This window comes from Talpa occidentalis, unplaced genomic scaffold (genome assembly GCF_014898055.3).
Source record: "Talpa occidentalis isolate TD23 unplaced genomic scaffold, MPIMG_talOcc4v2.1 talOcc4.6, whole genome shotgun sequence".
Taxonomy (NCBI): domain Eukaryota; kingdom Metazoa; phylum Chordata; class Mammalia; order Eulipotyphla; family Talpidae; genus Talpa; species Talpa occidentalis.
In genome coordinates this window covers 104,467,061-104,489,954 of record NW_023604972.1, presented here as the reverse complement: position 1 = coordinate 104,489,954, position 22,894 = coordinate 104,467,061, and the positions used below count along the sequence as shown (strand labels likewise).

The 22,894-nt window shown below is 34.5% G+C and overlaps 1 protein-coding gene across 6 annotated transcripts in view; it reads left to right on the top strand.

Annotated features, from left to right (window-relative positions):
• The window catches only part of FAM172A (family with sequence similarity 172 member A), a 433,278-nt gene that overhangs the window by 285,103 nt on the left and 125,281 nt on the right, over nt 1-22,894 (top strand). Inside the window, exon 10 of one of the 6 annotated variants that reach the window (XM_054688530.1) lies at nt 19,590-19,732. The exons of the other annotated variants lie outside the window; for them this stretch is intronic. Within the exon in view, the coding sequence (XP_054544505.1) occupies nt 19,590-19,609 (20 nt within the window). The 3' untranslated portion in view covers nt 19,610-19,732. Of the gene's footprint in view, nt 1-19,589; nt 19,733-22,894 lie in introns of those variants that run through there. 6 annotated transcript variants of the gene reach the window in all.

Sequence of the window (22,894 nt, the reverse complement as noted above, 5' to 3'; positions counted from 1 at the left end):
ACCCTCGCCCGGCGGCCGGGGATCGAACCGGCGCTGCAGAGGCTACGGGCAGCTTCACAACCCAGCGCTCAACTGCTGCACCACCAGGGATGCCCAGAATGAGGACATTTGAACATAAAGAGTTAGGGTTGCTATGTTTATAGCAGCACTTTTAACAATAGCCAATCTTTGGAAACAACCCAAATGCCCAAAAATAGATGACTGGATCAAGAAGATATACACAGTGGAGTATTACTCAGCAATCAAAAAAAGATAAACACATGCAGTTTGCAGCAACATGGATGGAGCTAGAAGGGATCATGCTCAGCAAAATAAGTCAGAAAGAAAAAGGAGAATACTGAATGGTCTCATTTATAGCAGGGATTTAGAAAACCTAAATAAGGGACCAGGAAAAAGACTAATTAATACAAAGTAAAAATCAAAATCAACAAGCATTATAAACCAAGACACAGTACAGGGGGTGCATGGTAGGGGAGAGGAAGGATTAGGGTCAAAATAAGGGGGGAGTGTAATGGTGTAATTGTATGGGGAATATAACCACAATGAAAATGCATACATTGTGCAAAAATGAAAAATGATGTAAGAATTATATAAAATAAAATATTAAAAAAGAGGGTTGTCTTGCCCCACCAAATTTTATGAAACTATGATAAATTATTTTTTTAATATTCTAGTTCCATCCATGTTGCTGCAAACTGCATGTGTTTATCTTTCTTGATTGCTGAGTAATATTCATTGTATATATGTACCACATCTTCTTGATCCAGTCATCTATTTTTGGGCAATTAGGTTGTTTCCATAGCTTAGTTATTGTAAGTAGTGCTGCTATAAACATAGGGATGCAGGTGCCCTTTTGAATTAATGTTTCTATGTCATTTGGGTAAATACCTAGGAGTGGAATTGCTGGATCATATGGAAGCCCTATGTTTAGTAGGTCCAGAAATCTCCACACAGCTCTCCATAGTGGTTGGACCAGTTTGCAATTCCACCAGCAGTGCAGGAGAATTCCTTTTTCTCCACAACCTCACCGACATTTGTTGTTGCTAATTTTTTTAATAAGTGCCATTCTCACTGGTGTAAGATGGTATCTCATTGTAGTTTTGATTTGCATTTCCCTGATTACAAGTGATGTTGAACATTTTTTCATATGCCTGTTGGCCATTTGCATTTCCTCTTTGGAGAAATTTCTTTTTAGCTCTTCTGCCCATTTTTTGACTGGATTATTTTCTTTGTTTTTGTTGTCTCATCAGCTCTTAGTACATTTTTTGATCAGTCCTTTATCATTAGAGTTGTGTGCAAAAATTTTCTCCCAGTCATGGGGTTTCTCTTTGTTTTGGTTATTGTCTCTTTTGCTGTGCAGAAGCTCTTTAATTTGATGGAGTCCCAGCTGTTTATCTTTGCCTTCACTATCACTGCTTTGGTTGATGTGTCTGTAAAGGTGTCTTTGAGGTACATGTCATGTAGTGTTTTGCCTGTATTTCCTTCTATATATTTTATGGAAACTACAATAAATTAAATAGCATGATAAATAAAACAACAGAAACATGTAGTTGGCTATTCTATCCCTTGGAATGTAATTTGGTACAATGTTCATGAAAGGCTATTGGGTAATTCCTGTGGAAAAAATTTAAAGCTTTTCCCCTTTGACCCATCATCTCAACTTCTAGGAATTTTTATAAGAAACTAATTAGTGTGTATAGTAATTTAGTGATAAGCATAGTCATTTCAGCATTTTTAAGAAGGTTTAACAACAAAAATTAGATATACCCTAAATGTTCAGCAAAAGATTAAGTAAATAAAGAGGAGCGCCACATATGGTAAAAGTTGTTATGGAACTACAGTATTTTGCAAACAGAAATTTCAGAATGGGTTGTTCAGTGAGGCAAAGCAGTGTATTAAACTATATGATATTATTTTTAAGGAAAAAAGTTATATTGCATATAGAAATACATATATATAGCTGGTGATTTTCAAAATTATGGTACACACATTATACAATAAAAGGTTCAGAAATATTTCTAAAGGAAGGCCCTAGGAAATCTAGGCTCCTAAAAATATTCATCTTTCTAGTCTTCTTTGCCTCTAAAATAGTAATTTCTCATTAGAAAGCAGCATTTTAGAAGAATAAATCTGGCCTTTTTATTTTTAGTTGAGCTTGTTATTTTTTGTACAGGAAAGGCAATTTTTTAAACAGAGAGTATTGGGACACATCAGTTAAAAAGACATCACTAAGAATTAGGGTTTTTTTTTTTTTTAATCAGATGCCCATTAATGTTAAAGAGCTGTAGTGTAGCACAGTAAGTGAAGACACCTGCCATATGTCTGTTTTCCTGCACAACATGGTAATTTACAATTACAATTAGTGTGTTTATATACCTCAGTGTAGTTAACCCATATTTAGAATATAATATAAGCCCAAATCATTTTCATGTTTCTGAATGTTTACTTTTCAAGCATTTGAAAATATCAAAATCCTGGCTTTATCACAGTAGAATCCTCCTTGCTTGTCATTTTTGAAGAAAGAAAGTGACTATAAATAAGATCTTGGAATTTCTAAGTTTGGAGACAGGGTCAGTTTCTATAATTGTAACCCCAACCAGTTGAAAGATGAACTGTTATGAAGTGAATCTACCCAAATACCTAGTAAAATGGTTAAATGAAACATTAGCTTTATCGTGGCTACACCAGTGAAGAGGAACATTGCCAGCACCTTTGGGAGAGACCATGTGGTTTACCTAAGGTGCTGCCTGCAGAAAACAATCTAGCAAGTGCTGTTGAGCTGCTACTCTGCCACCCCACTTTTTAGCTAGGAGTCCTGCTGTGAATTTTGCTAAAGGCAAAATTAGTTATTTTGGCATTGAACTTGGGCTCCATAGGTTTTCTTTCCCCAGCTCCCAACAAAATGACGAAATATGAACCAACTTCACTTATTGCTACTGACTCTTCTACTGACTGCCTGCCAAAGACTCTGGTTGGAAAGGGAAAAATTGAAGGCTTTTTGAGAATCCACTGCATTTTGAATTCAACATTCTCTTCTGAAATAATGCAACATGATGTGGTGTTCTCCAAAGCAGTACCTGTATTATTTATAAATTGGTCCTCCTTACGACTAGGGTGTATGGTGTAGACCTTTTAGAACTGGGTGCAGTGGCCTAGACAATGTGTAAGATGCATTATTAAGTCCATTTATTGTCTTAGAGTGGGTGATCATGCCCTTGGAACAGCTTTAAAACTTTTAATATTATTGACTGAGTAATAGTCAATACCATTTAACATAATGCCATTTTTATTGAGAGAGAATTTGTTTTAAAATACTACATAATAGTTTGCATGGCTGCCATAAAAAGTGCTATAGGTTGAGTAGCTTAAATAATATCAACTTATTTTCTCACAATTGTGGAATCTAGAAGTCTGAGATAAGGTTTCAACAGGTTAATTCCTTCTGAGGAATCAGAGGCAGATGCCATGAGGGAAGCATCTCTGTTCAGTCTCTCTTCTTGGCTTACAGTTGGATACTTCTCCCTGTCTTCACATTCACTTCCTTCTGTATATATCTGTGTCCAAATTGCCTTTTATAAGGATGTTAGTCATTATGTTATAGCCTATCCTGTTGGCCTCATTTTAGTTTAATTATCTCCATAAAGTTCCTATCTCCAAATAAAGTCAAGCATTCTGGGTTCTGGGGATTAGATCTTCAAGGCATGCTAACATCACTGTACTTAAAACTTAAACTAGGTGTTTGATTAGGTGTTTACATTTTCATTCAACAAATATTGAGTACACTGTATATAAAGTAGTATCCTAGGTGCTAAGATACAATGGTCATCAAAAACAAGTTCATCCCAACCCTCAAGGAGTTTAAAGCATGGTGAGTCATTTGCATTAAGCAAATAGAAATGTGATTGCAACTTGTAATAAATACTATGGAGTATTAGTATTTAAATCTATAGCCCTTCTCTTATAATAACAAGTGTTGTATCTGATAACATATATTATTAACAAATTTTCCAAACAAGAGAACCTGTTAAGGAAGTTTGGGAGAGAGGCATTTCTGGGTTCACATCTAGTCTTAGGAGCATACTGTTTCTGTAACTTCAAGAGTTACTTCTTTCAGTCCTAAGTTTTCACTGTAAATATGTTTAGCAATCCATAGGGTGAAAAGGTTTGTAAAATGATAAAATTAGGAAACCCCTAGGACTCCCTTTTCTATAGTAGGCACTCAGTAATTTTTTTTACATTGCGCTTCTTCTGTACCTTGCCTGTGCTTTATTTACTGCTCGTAAATCTTTCTTTTATATCCCTGGGAATTTTCACATAGTAGCTGCTTAATGATTGTAGCCAAAATTTGATAACAGAAAAGTAAAGACAGCAGTCTCAGTTGCCAGAAAACCTTTTCTCTGATATTGAGAAGCAACTGTTGGAATTGTAGTAATTGAAAAATGGTTACAAAATCTATTCCCTTAGTTATCAAATGACTGCTAAGGTTTTGAGTCAAAGGATTTCACTAAAGACTTTTTGAAAAATTATATAGCATTATGTAATTGAAAAGAATGCTCTCTCGTTGATCTTTGAAATTGTTTCTGGTCTGAATAATTCTTTGAGTGACCATAAGTAAGAACAAAACAGTCCATCACAGATTTAATATAGAGATTACAAGCATATAGAGTATAGTAATGAACAGAATAGGATGATACTGACCCTTATACTGGGTGATTCCCACGCAGCCATTTCTTCCTGGTCTCCTGCCACAGGCTTCTCAATTATGTCAATTTTCTGCCTCTATTCATATTATTTCTTCATTGGATGTCTACACTCTAGCTTTTCTGTCCAGAGCATATTATGATCTTTACTAGGGTTGTCATTACAAAGAACACAAAAATGTGTCACTTAAGGAACTATTCTGGAGACTTGAAGGTCAAGATTAAGGTATGGGCAGGAATGGTTCTTTCTAAGGGCTTTGGGATAAGGATCTGTTCCATGTCTCTCTTCTCGGTTTCTAGGTGATTGTCTTCTCTCTATTGTCTCTTCTTCTTTTTTACCCCCTTTGCATGTCTCTGTGCCCAAATTTCTCCTTTTATCAGTGTAGCAGTCATAATGTATTGGTACCCAACCTAATTACCTCATTTTAACTTGATTGCCTCTATAAAATAAGCCCTTGGGATTAGGACTTCAACATATAAATTAAGCGGTTGACACAATTCAACCCATAACACCTACTGCTTCTGATAGACAAAATATAAGGTGTATGTGGGGGATAGTTGTAGGAAGGCAGAGAAACTTGGTTCTCCCTAAAAAATGAGTTAAATAAAAGATTGTGTGAGAGAAAGGAAAGAACATTAACTATAAGGGTCACACAGTCCCAGGTCTGCATTCTGTCTCTTGACCACTTACAAAAGTGATGTTAGCACTTCATGATTCCCCTCTCAGGAAAATTTTAAGAAAATAGCATTTCTTCCCTCCCAACCTGTAACTTTATGAGCTAAAACATTACAGTAGCTACTTATTTCTATCTATTTTAGGAGCAGAATAATTGAATTCTCATTTATGAAATTGAAAAGCATTATCTTAGGAGGAAAATTTGGATATTTTGATAAAGATATGATTCTTAGTTTTCCTGGAAAATTTATATGTGACCCTATTGAGGAACCTCTGTCACTTTCTGCTAAGCATTGTCAACCACTAATTTCATCAAGTTAATGTTAAAGAACAGACAAGTGACTTGCCTTTAATTTGTTGTGATTATGCTACAGTTATGAAAAATAGAGCTAAAACAACTGATAGTAAGTGTTTAAACCTGATTATTTTTATAGGTTTTTTTTAAGATTTATTTATTTATTTATTTATTTACACAAGCACTGGGTACAGTCAGAAGCATGGGAGGGTGAGAGAATTCACCAGAGTGGGGAACAGAACAGGCAGACTAATGAAATACACTGCTGAGGGGAGCAGCGAGTGCAGCAGGAGAGGTCTGTTGTGCCATGTAGGACCCTCACCAGCGGCCGGGGATCGAACCGGTGCTGCAGAGGCTGCGGGCAGCTTCACAGCCCAGCGCTCAACCACTGCGCCACCAGGGGAGGCCCTATTTTTATAGTTTTAAGAATATTGCTAAACCTAAGTAGCCACTGAGTATGTTTCCTCAGTTGTGAAATGTAAATCATTCTTCCTATAAATAATATGTCATTAAATGCATACACACATTATAAATGATTACCTAATTTCTAATGTATTTTTATGGTACCAGCCTGCTTGCTAAATATGAATTACCTTTGAGATTGAAACTAAAGAGAAGAGGAGGGGAAAAACTTAACATACAGAGATTTATTGTGTTGTTTTTTTCTCTCTTGAAAAGGTAATCACACTAATACTATAGGTAGAAAGAATGTTTTGCTGCTTCTGTGTCACATCATTAAAGTAGTTAATCTAAAGTCATAAATTTTTGTCTTCTGGGCCAAGAAATTTTAAGTAAAATACTAACAAAAATGCTGTGCTTTTAAATAAGAAGTGAAAGAATCTTTATCCTTTTTATTTCAGTTTCCAGAAATGACACACTCCATAAAAAATTGTATCATTTTTATTTTTAAACTGAGTTTCTTGCATTAGTCAGTAAACAATTTATTTGGTGAACATTCTCTGTGCACATATATATACCATGTGAACATTTAGGAAACAGAAGGTGCTTGAATTTGTGAGATTTAAATATTTTCTCACAGTTGATCCAGTGATACTGCAGTTGAAATAAAACCACATATAAATGAAATACCACTTTCTACTAAAAAGCAAGTATAGGTTTTATATCATTGTTTTTAAGGAGGACAATAATGATTCCATTTATTCAGTAGAATATCTTATAAATCTGTAGTATATATACCACCATAGGTATTCTAAGACTCACCATAAAACTCCACCTGTCCTAATCACAATTATGCATATACATTTCATTATGTTATGTGATTACACATATTTTTATACTAATATTTTTGCAAAGATTATCAAATTTTTGTAAGTATAAATAATGATTTGGCTTCTCACTTTTTCTTCTAAAAATGTGCACATATAAAGTAATACTCATATTTTAACTGTGTTCTATGTTCTATGTATGAGCTATGTAAATCATGGATAACCAGAATATGACAAGCAAAAAGGTAATACCCAGCATAGCAACTTTTGGCCATCTCCCAGATGTCCTTGCTGTGACCAAAAAATTCCTGCTCTTCCTCCAGGTTCCATATCCTCATAAAAGCAGTTCATAAAAGCAGTATTACTATACATATATGCTTCTTCCTTAATGACTATCTATTAAGCATCTATTAAAGAGTAGAAAGTAAAAATTCAGAATTAGACTGTGAATGCATAGGTTAGATAGAGGAAAGAAACAAGGAATACCAAGAACAGGGAAAAAGCAGCACATAACTGTGAGAGATCTCTGGGAATAGTCTTATGATCTGGGGACAACTTGAGCTAAGGACTAGGAGTTAAGTGTATATTTTTTTGTTTGTTTGTTTATCTGTTTTTTTGCATAGATGAACTGGGATATAGGCCAGAGGTGCAGTGGGTGAGAGGATTCACCAGAGATAATGGGGAGCAGAACAGGCAGATTTACTGAAATACACTGCTAAGGGGAACAGCAGGCAAGGCAGGAGAAGTCTGCTGTGCCACATTTGGGTCAGCTCTGTGGTCGAGGATCGAACTCAGGCTGTAGCAGTGATAGCACTTAGACTTAATCCCTAGGCCACCAAGGAGTTCCAGGATTTGTAAGTGGAAGGTTTGAGGAGAGGGGGTAGAGAGCAATAGGAGCAAAAGTGAAAGAATTCTGTTTTGACTAAAAGGGTAGGATGTGATTAGTTACTGCAACTGAGAATTAAATGTAGGTTAAAACACTGACAGCCATAGCAAAAAATGTTACATGAGCCAAATTAAATGAATCTTCCACATTATATTAAGAAAGATATTTTTTAACATAAACTTTAAAGATTAATATGTCAGTCTTAAGGAGACATTAAACAATACAGTAGATAATTTCTTTAATTATAGTACTTTTGTTGATGTTGTCATTTAAGAAATGAAAATATTCTTATGTGGCTGGCTCTCATACTGACTTATGACAAATGGCCTAAGTATTATTACTAAAATATAGGGTTCTTTGTTCAGGAATTAAAATAATTTAGTACTCACATAAAACTTCCTGATAATTTCCCCTGGCAATACTGATCAACAAATCTTAAAAAATTAATGGTTAGTAGATCCACTGGCCTGTTTTTCTCAAAAGCCAGTTGTTTCCACCAGGCTTTTGATTAAAACCTGTTAATCAGTTCCTGTAAATTTATGATAATATTATAAAGAAACACTGGGAAAGGTGTGGTAATTGAAAAAAGTATTAGGCACCAAAGATAATTCTTAAGTAGTAGCCTAGTTACCTTTGTTTGCAAAGGTAGAAGCCCTGTCAGAGAATACAATTATACTGCTGCCTCTGCCCACAGCTCATAATGCAAAAGAATGCCTAGCATGATACTAAAGATAGAATAGGTATCAGTATATTTTCATAACAAACAATTGACATAAGTAATTTCTGCAGCTATGTTTTCCTATCACATGACATAGAAATGAAAATGATTGACATAATATACTCCTGTGTATAGTCATTCTAAGAACCAAAAAAAAATTCATAAGAATTATTGAAAAGCATTTAGCAAGGCATGAAGAGCAACAGCATGCTTAATAATACTTTTTTAATAAAGTAAAAAACATGGAGATCTTTAGTTATTCTCAAAAAGCTCAATGTTTCCATCCATAATATTGAAATACGTCGACACATATAGTAATCCATACAAAACTTTCTAAAAGGGTCCCCAATATCAATGTCAATGTAGAATTTGAAGATTGAATTTTTTTTCCCAGACCATGCAACTCACCAGTGTCAGAAGCTATCAATAAAAGCATGCATCTTGACACCCATTCTTTGTCTTTAAATACTGCGTGGCACTTCTTTGCATAAGTTCTCAGCAAACAATTTTTGTTTTGAAGACAGGCCAAAAGACTGTTAAGATCCAGCATTGATAGAGCTATTTCTTATGAATATATATTACTTCTGAAAAATCCCCAAAGTATATATAATGAAACAGTTGTTAGATGAATAATTTTGAGAGGTCTGCTTAAGGTAACAGCCTCTTGTTTGGTGCATTCCATTGGGCAATTGCCTTTCAGACCTTTACCATGAGCAGCACAGCGAGACACAATAGATAGGCTAATAAATTAAGGTTTCTAAAAGTTAAATTTTACTTTGAAATTTAATAAGGATATTTAAAAAGCGGAAGATAAATAATTATTCTGAGAACACCAAGATGTTTTATTGGCATTTTTATAACTCAACTTGAGGTGGAATAAAGTTCATACGAATCATAATGCCAGATGACAGTTATTTCCCAATAAGTTTAAGCAATATGAAAATTCATTCTGGAAAATCATTTATTGTCCAATGCCTTCTGCTCTCTAACCAAAAAGAAATAGTTACACGTAGCTCTCAATTGTTCATGAGTGAATTGTTTATTCAGGGCATTATCTACCACAAAACCACAATCTCAGGCTAGCTTTCCCTGGTTTCCCATTATGATTATTGAGCCCCTTTTCCCTAATACCAAATTCATGTATTTCTGCAAATGCAAACTACTTTGAATTGTGCTTAGAAAAACATAACCCAGACAATGAATTCCTTCTCTCCCACTACACTCTGCTCTTTATTATTTTAGAGTATTAGAGAACTGAATAGAAATTACTTTGGATTATCTATTCTTTTTAGTAATCTATAGCACTTACATGGATAATCCAGAAATTTCTTGCCCTTAAACATGTATTAACATTTTACAAATCCATTATTAAAATGTCCTGTATAGTTATTTTACAGATTCAGATAGGTACATGTGGATTCCAGTAAGCACAGATGAGTATCTTTTATAGCAGTTGGAAATACAGTAGGCTAGAATCTACCCTTTTTAATTACTATATTAATGCAGCCCCTCTTCATTATAAGTTACATAAATCCAATGCAAGCTGCTTACCCAAAAAAAGCCACCAATTCATGTAAATGGAAGAACCCAGGACAGATCTATTTCTGGTACTACTAGATAGTGTGACTCAAGCTCTGTCAAGACCTCTTCCTCCATCCCTTTGCTACTTCTCTTCTCCTGTTGGCCTCATTCTTGCTTTCCTGCAAGCAGGGCTTTCTTCACACAGGGAGTATAGCTATAAGCAGTTGCTACATCTTGTATTTGGTATTATCCTAGCATTCAGTTAAGAATCGCATTGAAAATTCTGATTGACCCTACTTGGGTATTATGGATTCTCAAGCTAATCACTGAAGCTAAGGATATAGAATAGCAGGATTGGTTGTAATTGGCCATCCTGAGCCAGCCATATCTGTGAGGGGGCTGAAGGTGGGACCCGGCATTGTAATTAGCAGCCCAGGGAGAACTCTGTGAACTGAAAAAGAATACTACTCCAAAAACAGTTTTGGATAGTTCTTCCATAGTTGTCCTTATGTCAGTTTCTCCAATTTCTAGATTGTGCATGTTATAACCAGATGCTTATGTTATCTGATGCAGAAATGAAAATGTGGTATAGCTAAATATAATAAGATTCTACATTTTAACCATTTGAACTGATCCATCAGCATACTGTTACATGAGTTTGTGATTCTGGCATAAGTCTAAATGTTCACACAATGCTCTGGGTCATTTTTTCTGTGCCTCTTATGTGGAGAATCTACTTGAAGTAATATGCCTGTCAGTACCTTGAAGTCCTGGGGTGGTGCTACTCATTTACCCATTATATATTAAGATTGCTTAATAGTCTCTGTATTGTAGACCATTTTTAATGTTTGAACACACACTGACTTAGCCCACAGCTTTTCCATCTTAATTGTACTTTATCTATTGGTATAACCAAATTAGTAAAAAAAATAAAAAAAAAAAGACCTATAAGAGATAGAGCACTTTGTGTCATAAAATACTATTGATTTTAAGATTTATCATTCCTTCATGTACCACTTAGAAAAGAACTGCTGATATTTCGTGGTTATTTTTCACAGTATTTAATTTGTTGTGATCATATTTTTTATTTGCTATCTACTTTTCAACACATAATAATAGATTGCAGTAATCTGTTTAATACTAATTCTTTGGGATTAGCAGAGTCTCACACTTCAGGTAAAATTGTCCCTTAACTCTCACAGATAAATAGATCGTGCTTTATTTTTTTAATTCCAATAAAAAATAAAATTCCAGCAATGATTTTGTTAGTCATAAATTGTTATTATATTGATTTAAAACAATGTAGCCTTCTGTAGTCTGCTTGCTTTTGTTCTCCCTAGTTCTGGTTTCCATTCCCTGTTTTCCTAATTATTTTATTACATGTGGTCTTCTTGTTATCTGTTTTAAATCCTTTATGAAAAGAATTGGGAATGTTATTTAATAAATTCTTCAAGTGAACTAAAGTCACTAATGTATCCACTGCCCTTCCTCTTTTATTATCCTTATAGAAAATATATGGCCAGTGTCTTCTCAATCCTTTATATACAATGAAGTTCTTTAATATCACCCACTGTCTATATTTCAAAGAAACAGCCTATCCACTAAATATATTGAGAGGCAAGTCAATTTATTATAAAATATTATATTTCATTGATTATAAGATGCAGTTTTAATAAGCTCAAGTTTGAATATATCTTGCAATCAGTATGATAAAAAAAACATGATGTCATGGCTTAATTGGCGATGTTTTTTTCTTTCTAAGTGGTTCATGAAGGAATGATAAATCTTAAAATCAATAGCATTTAATGACACAGTGCTCTCTCTCATAGGTCTTGTTACCAAAGAGTTTCATTTAAGTAAAATTTCTGTTGGTCAACATTCTTTAAAAATAATAGGTTTGGTTTAAAAATTCCCTTTTGTAAAACAAAGTTTCTTTTTTAACAATAATATTCCCTAGTGTGTCTATTTTATAAAATCATTTTTTACTGTATTTCTTAATTGAGAGCACACTTCAGTTAACAATACCATTCAGGCATCATTTTCATCGTTCTTTTTTACATACGAAAATCACTGTGTCACTAGGTATTAGTCATTCATTTTTAAAGTTCAGAAATGATTTTATATGCTTAATGAAACAAAAACAAAGCAAAAATAAGATGAAATTGAGGACCTACAATTCTTATATGTGAAACTATTGACATTAATCTCAATAATTCAGTCATGACTCTCTAACTTTACATCTCTTTGGTATGTTTCTGTTCTGATTTAGTGTGCCTGGTTTAAAGATTAATGTTACAAGGTAATTTACTGCAGCTTCACAGATGGTATTTGAATCTTTGTAAATGGACTTTGGAATCTGTGCACAATTCCATATAACATCAATGTAGGTTAACATCAATGTAAATGTTGAACTTAAAACAGTCCTAAAAGATCATGATAGAAATTTCATTATCCCTTTCTAAAAACCATAAATTTTGAAGAGATTTCATGGGCCAAGTATTTTTACTTCAATAGCATGGTTAAGGTATAACTGGCTCCTTATATTTGAAATCACTAGCCCCTATATGTTGAAAATAAACATAAAAATAAATTACCTTGTTTTAAGCTATTCTAAAGTTCTAGTCACAGGAGACATTACTGTTCTTATTTTTACAGCTTCCTATATGAAATGCTTTATAGAACACACAAACACACATTGCTTTTTGTACTTTTCCTTTGATGTATGTAAAAGACCCATTCAAAACTAGAGGTAAGTGCTCCTAACGTGCACAATAGAATTTGGCTGAAGTTGTTTGAAGTTATTAGAGATAACCTTTTTTGCATGTCTTTTGAGGGAAAAACTGGTATCAACAATACCAGTTAAGCTTTAATTACTATAACTAACAACTAATATAAAAGAGCAGGCTAGAGGTCATTCCTAAAAACTTAAAGGTATTAACAGGTTGAGGTTGTAGGGCATCCTATCCCCCAGCTTAATCTGTTGCTCAAGCTGGTGAGATTTGTTGAAGTCATCCATGCCCTCTAACCCCGAAGTGTTGCTCTCTCATAATTTATTGATCACATGCCAAGTTCCTCTTTCCTGTCTAGTGAGATGACTTTGGGAATGGCAAATTCATTTTAAAGTTCTTGTTACAAATGCCTACACTTTTTCAATCTTTCAATGTAGATAAAGGATTACAGATTAATTTGCCTTAATGTTCTTGTCCTACCAGCATAAGACTACATTGAAATTGTCATTTAGCTACAATACAGAATATGATTTGTTGATACTATTTAGTATGTATTATAAGAGGAAAGCTTAAAATCTAACTATTAAATCAGATGCTGTATAACTGATTCTAATACATGCTGAATATTCCACTTTTTATGGGCCACTTCTTCAAATTTAATTGCCCACCAGTGGCTTTTGTTTATGTTTACCGTCAACTCTAATGCACTTAAAAGATAAGAATTTAACAGAGGAATAACCTTTTGTTTTTATGAGGTGTTCTTAACCCCCCCCCCCTCGTATCTGACTTTGGATTCTTCCTCATCTTTTTACATGATACCAACACATAAACAAGAAGAATGCCATAGAACTTTAAATCATTCTTATACTTTTCCCATTAAAATCATGCCTTTTAAGATTGTTTCTGTAGTTTCTTTATACCTTAAAAAACTGAAAAGTTTTTGTTTTCCTTTAAAGTCATAGGCAACAAGACAGCACTATTAAGAGTAAAAAGGACAGCTTTTCCCTTTCAGGTTTTATGTTACTACCTTGGTCTTGGGCTATCATTATTATCTTATATGATAGATCTTTTTAACTATATATTATATATTATCCATAAATAGCTGGGGCAAGTCACAATAACTAAACAAAGTTTTAAGGTGGGAAGCATCAAATCACTTGAACCCAAATAAAAAATTGAAAATTCAAGTTTTTCTAGGTCACATGGACAGCTAAATACTTAAAGAGTACAGACTTAGAAATTATAGTTCTCATTTAAGTACCACAAAAAATAATTAGGACATATTCTTCCCTTGATTCCTCCATCTCAGTGTTTTATATGCATACCCCTGTTGTTTCATGGGTGAACCATTTTTTCGTAGTCATTTGTTTATCCTAATATGCATTCTAAAAAGATATGAATAACACATGAAACCCACTTAATGGATATTATTGCTTAGGATGAGGCAAATAGGAGAAATGAATTGATGTAAAGAAAATACTGAATGTTTTAGTAGTAATGTTTTAATAGTACAAAAATACATAATACAAAAATACATAAATGATAGGTAGGGAAACAATGCTCTGTGTAAACATGAAATTCCCATAATTTTCCTTCTACCCAAGAACTCACAAGATGCCCTGATGACTTTAATTTTACATGCTGTCAATTGGCCATCTTTTGTTTCCAAAACAAGCTAGCTTCTCTGGACTTCATTCTTGGATTGGATGATGTCTAAGGCTCATTTCAGATGGGGTTATCAGTCCTCAGCTCCTCAAGGTCAGGAACCATATACAGAAGTTGATCTAAGTAACAGTGACAGTTTATCATTAATACTTGTGCCCTAATTGATCTATTTATGTGTTTTAATAACAAATATAAAAGTGTTTTTACGTATTCATATGCTTCCCCCAAATTATTTTAATGATCACATCAACAACTTTAAAGTTTTTAAAAATAAAAAGCAGACTTCAACTTCACAAAGACGTGTATATACATTCACACAGATTACATATATACACATTTAAATTTAATCTTTTTTCACTAGAATTTCCTAAGCAATGATACCAAGGACTGTATTGGAAACTCTTATTTTCTTCCTCCTCTATACTATCTTATGATTAACTATAAGAGTAAGACATCAAAGCTAAACTGACTTCAAAGCCTGTAGCACTTACTGTTTCCAGCTATTACTGTAACCGGCCATTTCATCCTAACAGCAATTCATCTTGCAGAGCTGCCATACAAGATTCCATCCCTCTTTGTCCCACCTTCTCCTTTTCCAAACCTATCAAATTAAAAACTGCCCTTTAAATGAATCTCAAAGTTAAACCTGTCTGGGGAGTTAGCATATTTGCTTGATTTCAAGATTTCTCTACTTAAAAAGAGACCTCATTTATTTATTTACTGTCCCCAAAATTATGCTTTTTACTACAGGGCTTTAGGCTTTGTTCACATTAAACATAGGTACATATAGATGAAGTTACATATACACCCCCCACTTTAGAGTATCACCAAATGAAAAATTAAAAGGCAACTCAAAAAATTAATGAAATTAAAAGAAATAAAATCTTAAGACATGAAATGCCCATCATAAATGCCTGAAATTTAGTTCTTTCAAGCATACGTTTTCTTTAATAAGAAAAGTTTCATGGAAATGTGTTTTTCCATTACTCATAACCTAGTAACTACCATGTAATGGGGTATTAAAGTGTTATACATGCAAGTTTCTTGAGAAGTGTAGAACTAGCCTCACCCGAAGATTTTCAGTTTGTTTTCTTTTAATGGCCCAAATAAAGGTTTTAAATTATTTTCTTTAAATAATTTGGTAGAGGTGATGGTAAACATTACATATTATAGGTGTTGGTATAGGGGTAGGGGTACAGCAGAGGTGTAATGTGGTAGGTAGTATCCAGATCTTAAACCTATAGCACCACAGGAACTCAGGGACAACTTAATGACTTAACTGTTCTCAACCCCAAACCACGTATGATTTTCTGAATACTTTATTACAAAAACTTTGTGGATATGGGGATTAAATAGGCTCAGTATGATGATGTGGACTCAATGTAATGTTTGAGATACAGAGTGGACTACATGTAAGCTAGTGAGTTCTTCATCTTTGGAAGAATTCTCATCAAGGCTTAATGACCACTTTTCAAAAAATTGGTAAAAGGAACTCTTAAATTCAGTTGGGATTAGACTGAAGAATCTTTAGTATTGATTTTAATTCTAGGGGTCTCTGTTTATAAAATTAAAGGATATGAGAGTTGAAGACGAAGTGAAGGCAACAGCATGTGGATATTGACTAAATCCCCACAATTAGATGAATTTTACAAAGAAAAGTTCATAGATGAGTATCTGAGGGGACTTGAAAGGGGAAAGGCATGATGGACTAAGTAGATAATACTGAACAACAAAGTAGTGCACATCTCTTCTGGGGTTACAGGTTGGGAGAGCTACCTCTTTAGAAAAATAAAGAAAAACTGAAAAACTGAGTTTAAGAAAAATGAGAAAGGAAGCTTTTTGAAAAAGTGGGAACCTAGATGGTTTTTCAGAGTGCCAGAAATGGGAACCAAAGGATTTTATATCTTTGTTACTTAAAGGAAGGAAAAAAACAGGGAGGAGGGGCCTCCCTGGTGGCACAAGGGGTTAAGACACAACCTATGAAGCTATCTGCAGCCACTGCAGCACGAGTCGATCCCCAGCCAGGGAGCTACCCACACGGCACAGCAAACCTCTCCTGACTCGCCTGCTGCTCCCCTCAGCAGTGTATTTCAGTCAATCTGTCTGTTCTGTTCCCCACTCTGTCTCTGTGAATCCTCTCACCCCCCACACCTCTGGCCTGTACCCCTGTTCTTGTATGCATAAATAAATAAATCTTTAAAAAAAAACAGGGAGGAAAATGAAAAGTTAAACTTTTGGAGCTAGGTAGTAGATAAACTTTGTGAAAGCTGTGGCTTGACTTAGGAAGGTTACTTTTAAGAAGAGTTTCTACAAGAAAATAATGTGGCTACAACAGCTTCTTAGCAAGATAGCCTTTGCATACTTTTTTTAACAGAAAGATAACAAAGGATAATCAGGGAAGAAAAAGATCCAATAATCACCTTCAGATATGATGAAAAAGTACATGGAAGGTGTTACAGCAGAAACAGAAGGAATATGTTGATTGAAAAATGGTAGAATTCTTTTTTTTTTTGGTAGACATCTTATTTGTAGGAGATTTATTAATTAATAGTGCTCCCCAATTCTGTTTTAAGGCACATAATAATTGTAGGAAACTGAAAAGCACAATATCAGTACAAGTAAGATAAGAACCAGTAATCAATATGTAACTTGGAACCAATTATTGAACTTCTCTAATCTCTCACTATTTTAAATGTTAGGTAGATGGTTTCCTTAAACTCTCCCAGCTTTGAGATTCTCTGCCAGTTGCCAGTGTCCATGCTTCAAACCAAATTAAATATTCTTTTCATAGCCTAAGAATTCAGACAGACAAAATGTTTCAGCCTGATACTGGTTCTGGTAAACACCTGGTTTGTTCTGCCCTGTTAAATTATAGCAGTGGTAGAAAACACAGATTAAATTTACAAAGATTCTAACATTTTGAGGTGTAAAAGTTACAGAGAAATTGCCTATGTGACTGTTATCAGTGATGCTAGTGAAATAAAGTCTTGCTAGAAAAAATGAAAGTAAGTCCCACCATTTGAGTTTAAAGAAAATAAAATTTAATATTTAAAAAAAAAAAAAAAAAAAAAAAGTGGAAAGACTTACTTGAAATGACCTATGTGAAATTAACACCTGTTATTCTCAATAAAAATTCTGTAGTATTGTGAAAAAAAAAAAAAAAAAAAAAAAGAAATGATCAGATGTCTAATGAAGACATGCAAGAGAGAACTGGCAATGTTACTTCAAAAACACAGGTCAGGTGTTTACATCAGAGGTAAATCCATTGATTTGTTTTACTGGCAACAAAGTGATAGGGAAATCTCACTAAAAGATGCTTTCCACTGAAGAGGGAAGAGGCAGTACTAAAGAATCTTTAGAGAAATGAGAAAAAATAGAAAAGATCAAATACACAAAGATAGGGCGTCCCCGGTGGCACAGTGGTTGAGTGCTGAGTTGCTAAGCTGCCTACAGCCTCTGCAGCACCAGTTCGATCCCGGCCACCAGAAGAGGGTCCCACAATGGCACGCAGACCTCTCCTGCCGCCCACTGCTCCCCTCAGCAGTGCTCTCCTCGTCAGACTGCCTGTTCTGCTCTCCTCTCTAGCTCTCACCCTCCCGCGCTTCTGACTGTACCCAGTGCTTGTATAAACAAATAAATAAATCTTAAAAAAAAAAAAACTTAAAAAAAAAAAAGACAAAAAAATTGGAAAATTAATTTGAACCATTTAAACCTAAAGTCAATGTATTAAAGTAGTTTTTCTCAGTAGTAAACTACTCCCCAGAAGTAAAATGACCCTCTTTTGTTATTGTTAATATAGTTAAGCATTTTCCAAAAGTGTTAATTCTCTCATTTCCTGGGAATAGATTGTATACCAGGGCCATACAACTGAGGACTATGCATGACATTAATTGTGGTTGCAGACTTTTAAGAGCCTACTTTGATATACAATTAAATTACAAATGTGTACAACTTGGGATATTTTTTCCCAAGCTTTGGTATTCTGTATATTCATATCAAAAGCTGTTTATCACTATTTGAACCACCTTACACCCTCTATTTTGAAATAAGAATATGAATTATATTAAAATGATCATTTACGGAAATAATATTATTTGGCACTTAAAATCATTATTGTTATTTTCTGATTGGGAACTTTATATATATCCTCTTTTAAATGGTGTAGTAATCTGTGACTCTAAATTGTCTTATAAATAATACATTAATGGAAAATTAGAAATAAGTGTGATTCTCTGAGTGTGTTTAATGGAACAGTCTATACCTTCTACAGTGATCACTGCCATCCTCTCCCCAGCTGAATACAATTAATTTATTTACAGTTGCTCACTGGAAAAAAGAAATTACCAAAGAACTTTCCATATGTATAGGTGAATTCTTCTATATATGTAGATTCTATGTGTATAATCCCTTTGAAGATTCCTAAAGCCAATTCTCCTTCTATTCAAAAACAAAGAAAACAACTGTGGCAACAGTTTTGAATCCTTTGGCTGAAGTCCAACTTTCTGGTTGTTTTGCCACACTTAGTTCCACATCGCTGAGTTGAGAAGGCAGAAGTGGCACAGCTTTGTGCTGACCTATTGGTCATGACCACTCCTACCTCATTCTTAACATTTTCATCCTAATCTTCTTCCACACACAATGTACTTCTGCAGCAGTAAAAGATGTAAAAATCTAGAATCAATTAACCAATGCAGTAACTCAAGATCCAGTGGGATTTTTTCCTTTAGTGTTATAATTTAAAGCATTTGCTAAAGAGATACCATCTCCTCATATATCTCACGTGTGAAAAGATACATTAAAAAACCTAAACTAATTACATTATCAAAGTATCAGCATATATGATACATATTTATTTTTGGTCTGAAGAATATACTTCAAGCTTTATCAAGAAAAAACTATACCTTGTGAATAGCTGATTGTGCTGTATACCTTGAATCAGAATGTCAGAATCTTCTAAATAAATTGTTATTGTGGAATAAGGCAGAACTTTGGATCTGAATTCCTACAATCCATTCTACTGTAGACACTTTTTTTCATTGAAGAATCCATTCCTCTGCCATAAATTCTACTGAGTATGAACAGCAGAGTCATTTGAGGTTCATTGAAAATATAGGAGAACATCATGTTTCCTGTCCTTTTGTTAAACTTGGCATATTGATTTTTTTTTGCACAGCTTGCAGCACAGAAATGTGATATACAGCTATGGCAAGACAAGCTAACCACATGTGAATTTGTTAAGTACTGCTGGATTAGCAGAAATTGTCTGACTGTGCAAATAGCAAGATTTGACTTCTCCAGGAACTCTATGACTTAATCAATTAAAATAACAAGTTTTCATTTTATTGCTCAGAATAAATCATTAACAAAATTCATTTTCTCCTGATCACTCTTTGTAGGATGTTTACATTCATTTTGTTTCTGTATTTCATGCAAAGTAATGAATATGTAGAATTTGAACCAAAAGTTCAAAGTCAAATATAGAAAGGTAAAGATGTTCCAAATGTTATCTGTTGTTTTATAATGGATTGTAATTTTGTTAAGAATGGCATTCTGCATTTTTACTTAAATTTGCCATTACTTTTAAGTTTTAATATCTCTTTAGTGTTCGTGTTTATGTTCCCTTTTGGCTGAAAGATAGCAAGATTTGGATTTGCCTAATTCTTCTTACTGCATTTAAATATAGAACCTTGTGGAAAGATTCTCTGAAGTAGAACTGGTTTGCTCATCCCTCACCTTATTAAGCCCCCTCTTTACACTATTCACCTTGCCTGACTTCAAAGAGTAGATATGGATAGAGGATGCACTGTTACTCCACAGAATGAGTTATCCATGATTTCTTGGAAATGCGTTATCTATCATGTTTATAAAGGTCTTTCATTTATCTTGGAAGCAGATAAACCATAGTGTGATTTTCTACAGAACAAAACTGACAGTCTATGTAAAGCTAGGAATGTCCATAATATCATGTGCATGTGATAATGTTGTCACTTGCCTTTAAAAAAAAAAATGCTTTCTTATAACATTGCAATCTAAATGTAGCATTTTTGCAAGCAGTATTTGAAAATTTTTTTTTTCAAAATTTTCTCTTCTTGTTCTAATTACTTTTGAACAGGTGGACATCTTATGAGATTGCATGCCAAATTTATTAGAAACAAGTCTTAAAATTATCTGGTAAAAGCACAAAGCACGAGTTGTTGCCCTAATAAAAAAGGGGGGAAAGGGTCAGAGCAAAGAAGAAAGTGCCACTGGTTTGTGTTAGGTGACACTGTGCCCTGCTTGTCTAATTTGATTACACAGAGCCCCTGATGCCTCAGGCAAAGCTGATTTTAGCTATAATCAGCTTCTTAACCTTTTGAGAACTAACGTAAACACTACCTAGCAGTGGTTAATTACGTTGCTCTGCTACATACTACAAAGTGCAAAGGTAAAAGTGTAGAACTACGATAACACATGTTGTGACAGAATTTAACAAGATGACTTAAGGGGATTGCCAAAGAATGCAGTTCTATATTTGTGATAAATTTTAAATTAATAAAGCCGCTTATGGGTGCTTTACAAAATTATTAGATTAAATTTTTGCTTAAGTTCTATCCATAAGAGCTGGGTGTTCATGTACTACGTTTTCCTTTTGCTAGACTCACATTTCTAGTACTCTCTGAAATCCTCTTTTTAATTTAATTTTTATGAAGTAGTATTATATTAAAACATTATATAAGTTTCAGGTGTGCATCACTGAGACTCAGCATCTGCATATGCTACATTAAGTTTACCACTAAAAGTTCATTACATTTCAGAAATGCAAGTATATTCATACACTTTCATTTTTTTAAGGATTTATTTATTTATGCATACAAGATCTGAGGGACTGGCCAGAGGCGCGGGGGCTGAGAGGATTCACCAGAGACAGAGTGGGGAACAGAACGGGCAGATTGACCAAAATACCCTGCTGAGGGGAGCAACGGGTGAGTCAGGAGAGGTCTGCTGCGCTATATGGGTTGTTCCCTGGCTGGCCAGGAATCAAACTCGTGCTGCAGTGGCTGCGGATAGCTTCATAGGTTGTGTCTTAACCCCTGCACCACCAGGGAGGCCTTCATATACTTTCTTTTTTGTTTGTTTGGTTTTTAAAAAAAAAGATTTTATACAAGAACTAGGGTACAGGCCAGATGTGCGGGAGGGTGGGAGGATTCACCAGAGACAGAGCAGTGAGCAGAACAGGCAGACCGACCGAAATACACTGCTGAGGGGAGCAGCAGGCAAGACAGGAGAGGTCTGCCATGCCATGGGGGTAGCTCCCCGGCCGACTGGGATTAAACCGGCACTGCAGAGGCTGCGGACAGCTTCACAGCACTGCTCTCAATCTCCTGCGCCACCAGGGAGGTCCCCTCATACACTTTCATTTTCAAAGTAAACAAAAGTGATTATAACATTCACATAAGTAAAGCAAAATCCTCTTGTTTCACTTTTCTAGATAGTAAAATTTCATTAGGGAAAGAATGGAGTTTCTTTATAGTTAAATGGAATATTGTGGTTTTATAGGCAGGGACCTAACTTTTCGATTTAAACAGGAGTTCTTGATGCAGAAATCTCATGTGTCATGTGGGAAATTAATGTGTAAGATGATTTTACTGTCAATAGTTGCTGTAACTGTGGTATGCCGATGTAACTAATGGGGTAGAGAACCATAAAGATTAACTGATGTACTTAACAAGTCTATCTCCTCAAAGCCATATTTGCTGGGGAAACTCCAATAGGAAAATTTTCCTGGGTGAGAATTACAGGTGAGCAGGAGAATATATGGAGCCATAAGCTACACCCCGTATTAGTAGGTCTCTATACCAGCATTTTTACCTGAAATGTCATGCCCTCTCCTAAATTATGAAGGGTAGAATCTTAATGTTTCCCAGTGACCCACATTATAAACAGTCACTCTGTGGCATTAACTTAAAATGGGGGGGAAGGAGAAGATTCAGAGTAGATAAACGTTTTATTTAATCTAAGGTCAGTCTTTTGTATGCAATATGAATATTCTAGCATCCAGGTTATATATTGTGGTATAGTTTATGTTGTGGTTGTAGTAAGCTTAAACCTCATGAAGATTAACCTCATGAAGCTTCTCACTGTTCGAGGTATTAAGGAATATTCACTGAGCAGCACAGCCTCTTTAGCCAAAGTTAGCCACATGGCAGATGAAGGTAATCTCATTAATAAATAAATTTTTGAATATAAATGTCATCTCAAGGACTTCAGGTAGATTTTGTAGCCCCGTAGAATGCTATGAGATAATTGAAGCCAGTTATCAGATAACTGGATATTTTGAAGTACTTACAATAATGTTTCAACTGAATTGTATTCTCTGTTTTATAATAAACTTGTTGAAAGAAACTCCCTGTTACATCTATTACAGGTATCTTTTATTAGACAAAGTGTTTTTTAGTTTATGCGCATATTACAAAAATATAACATTTGTTCAGCATCTTG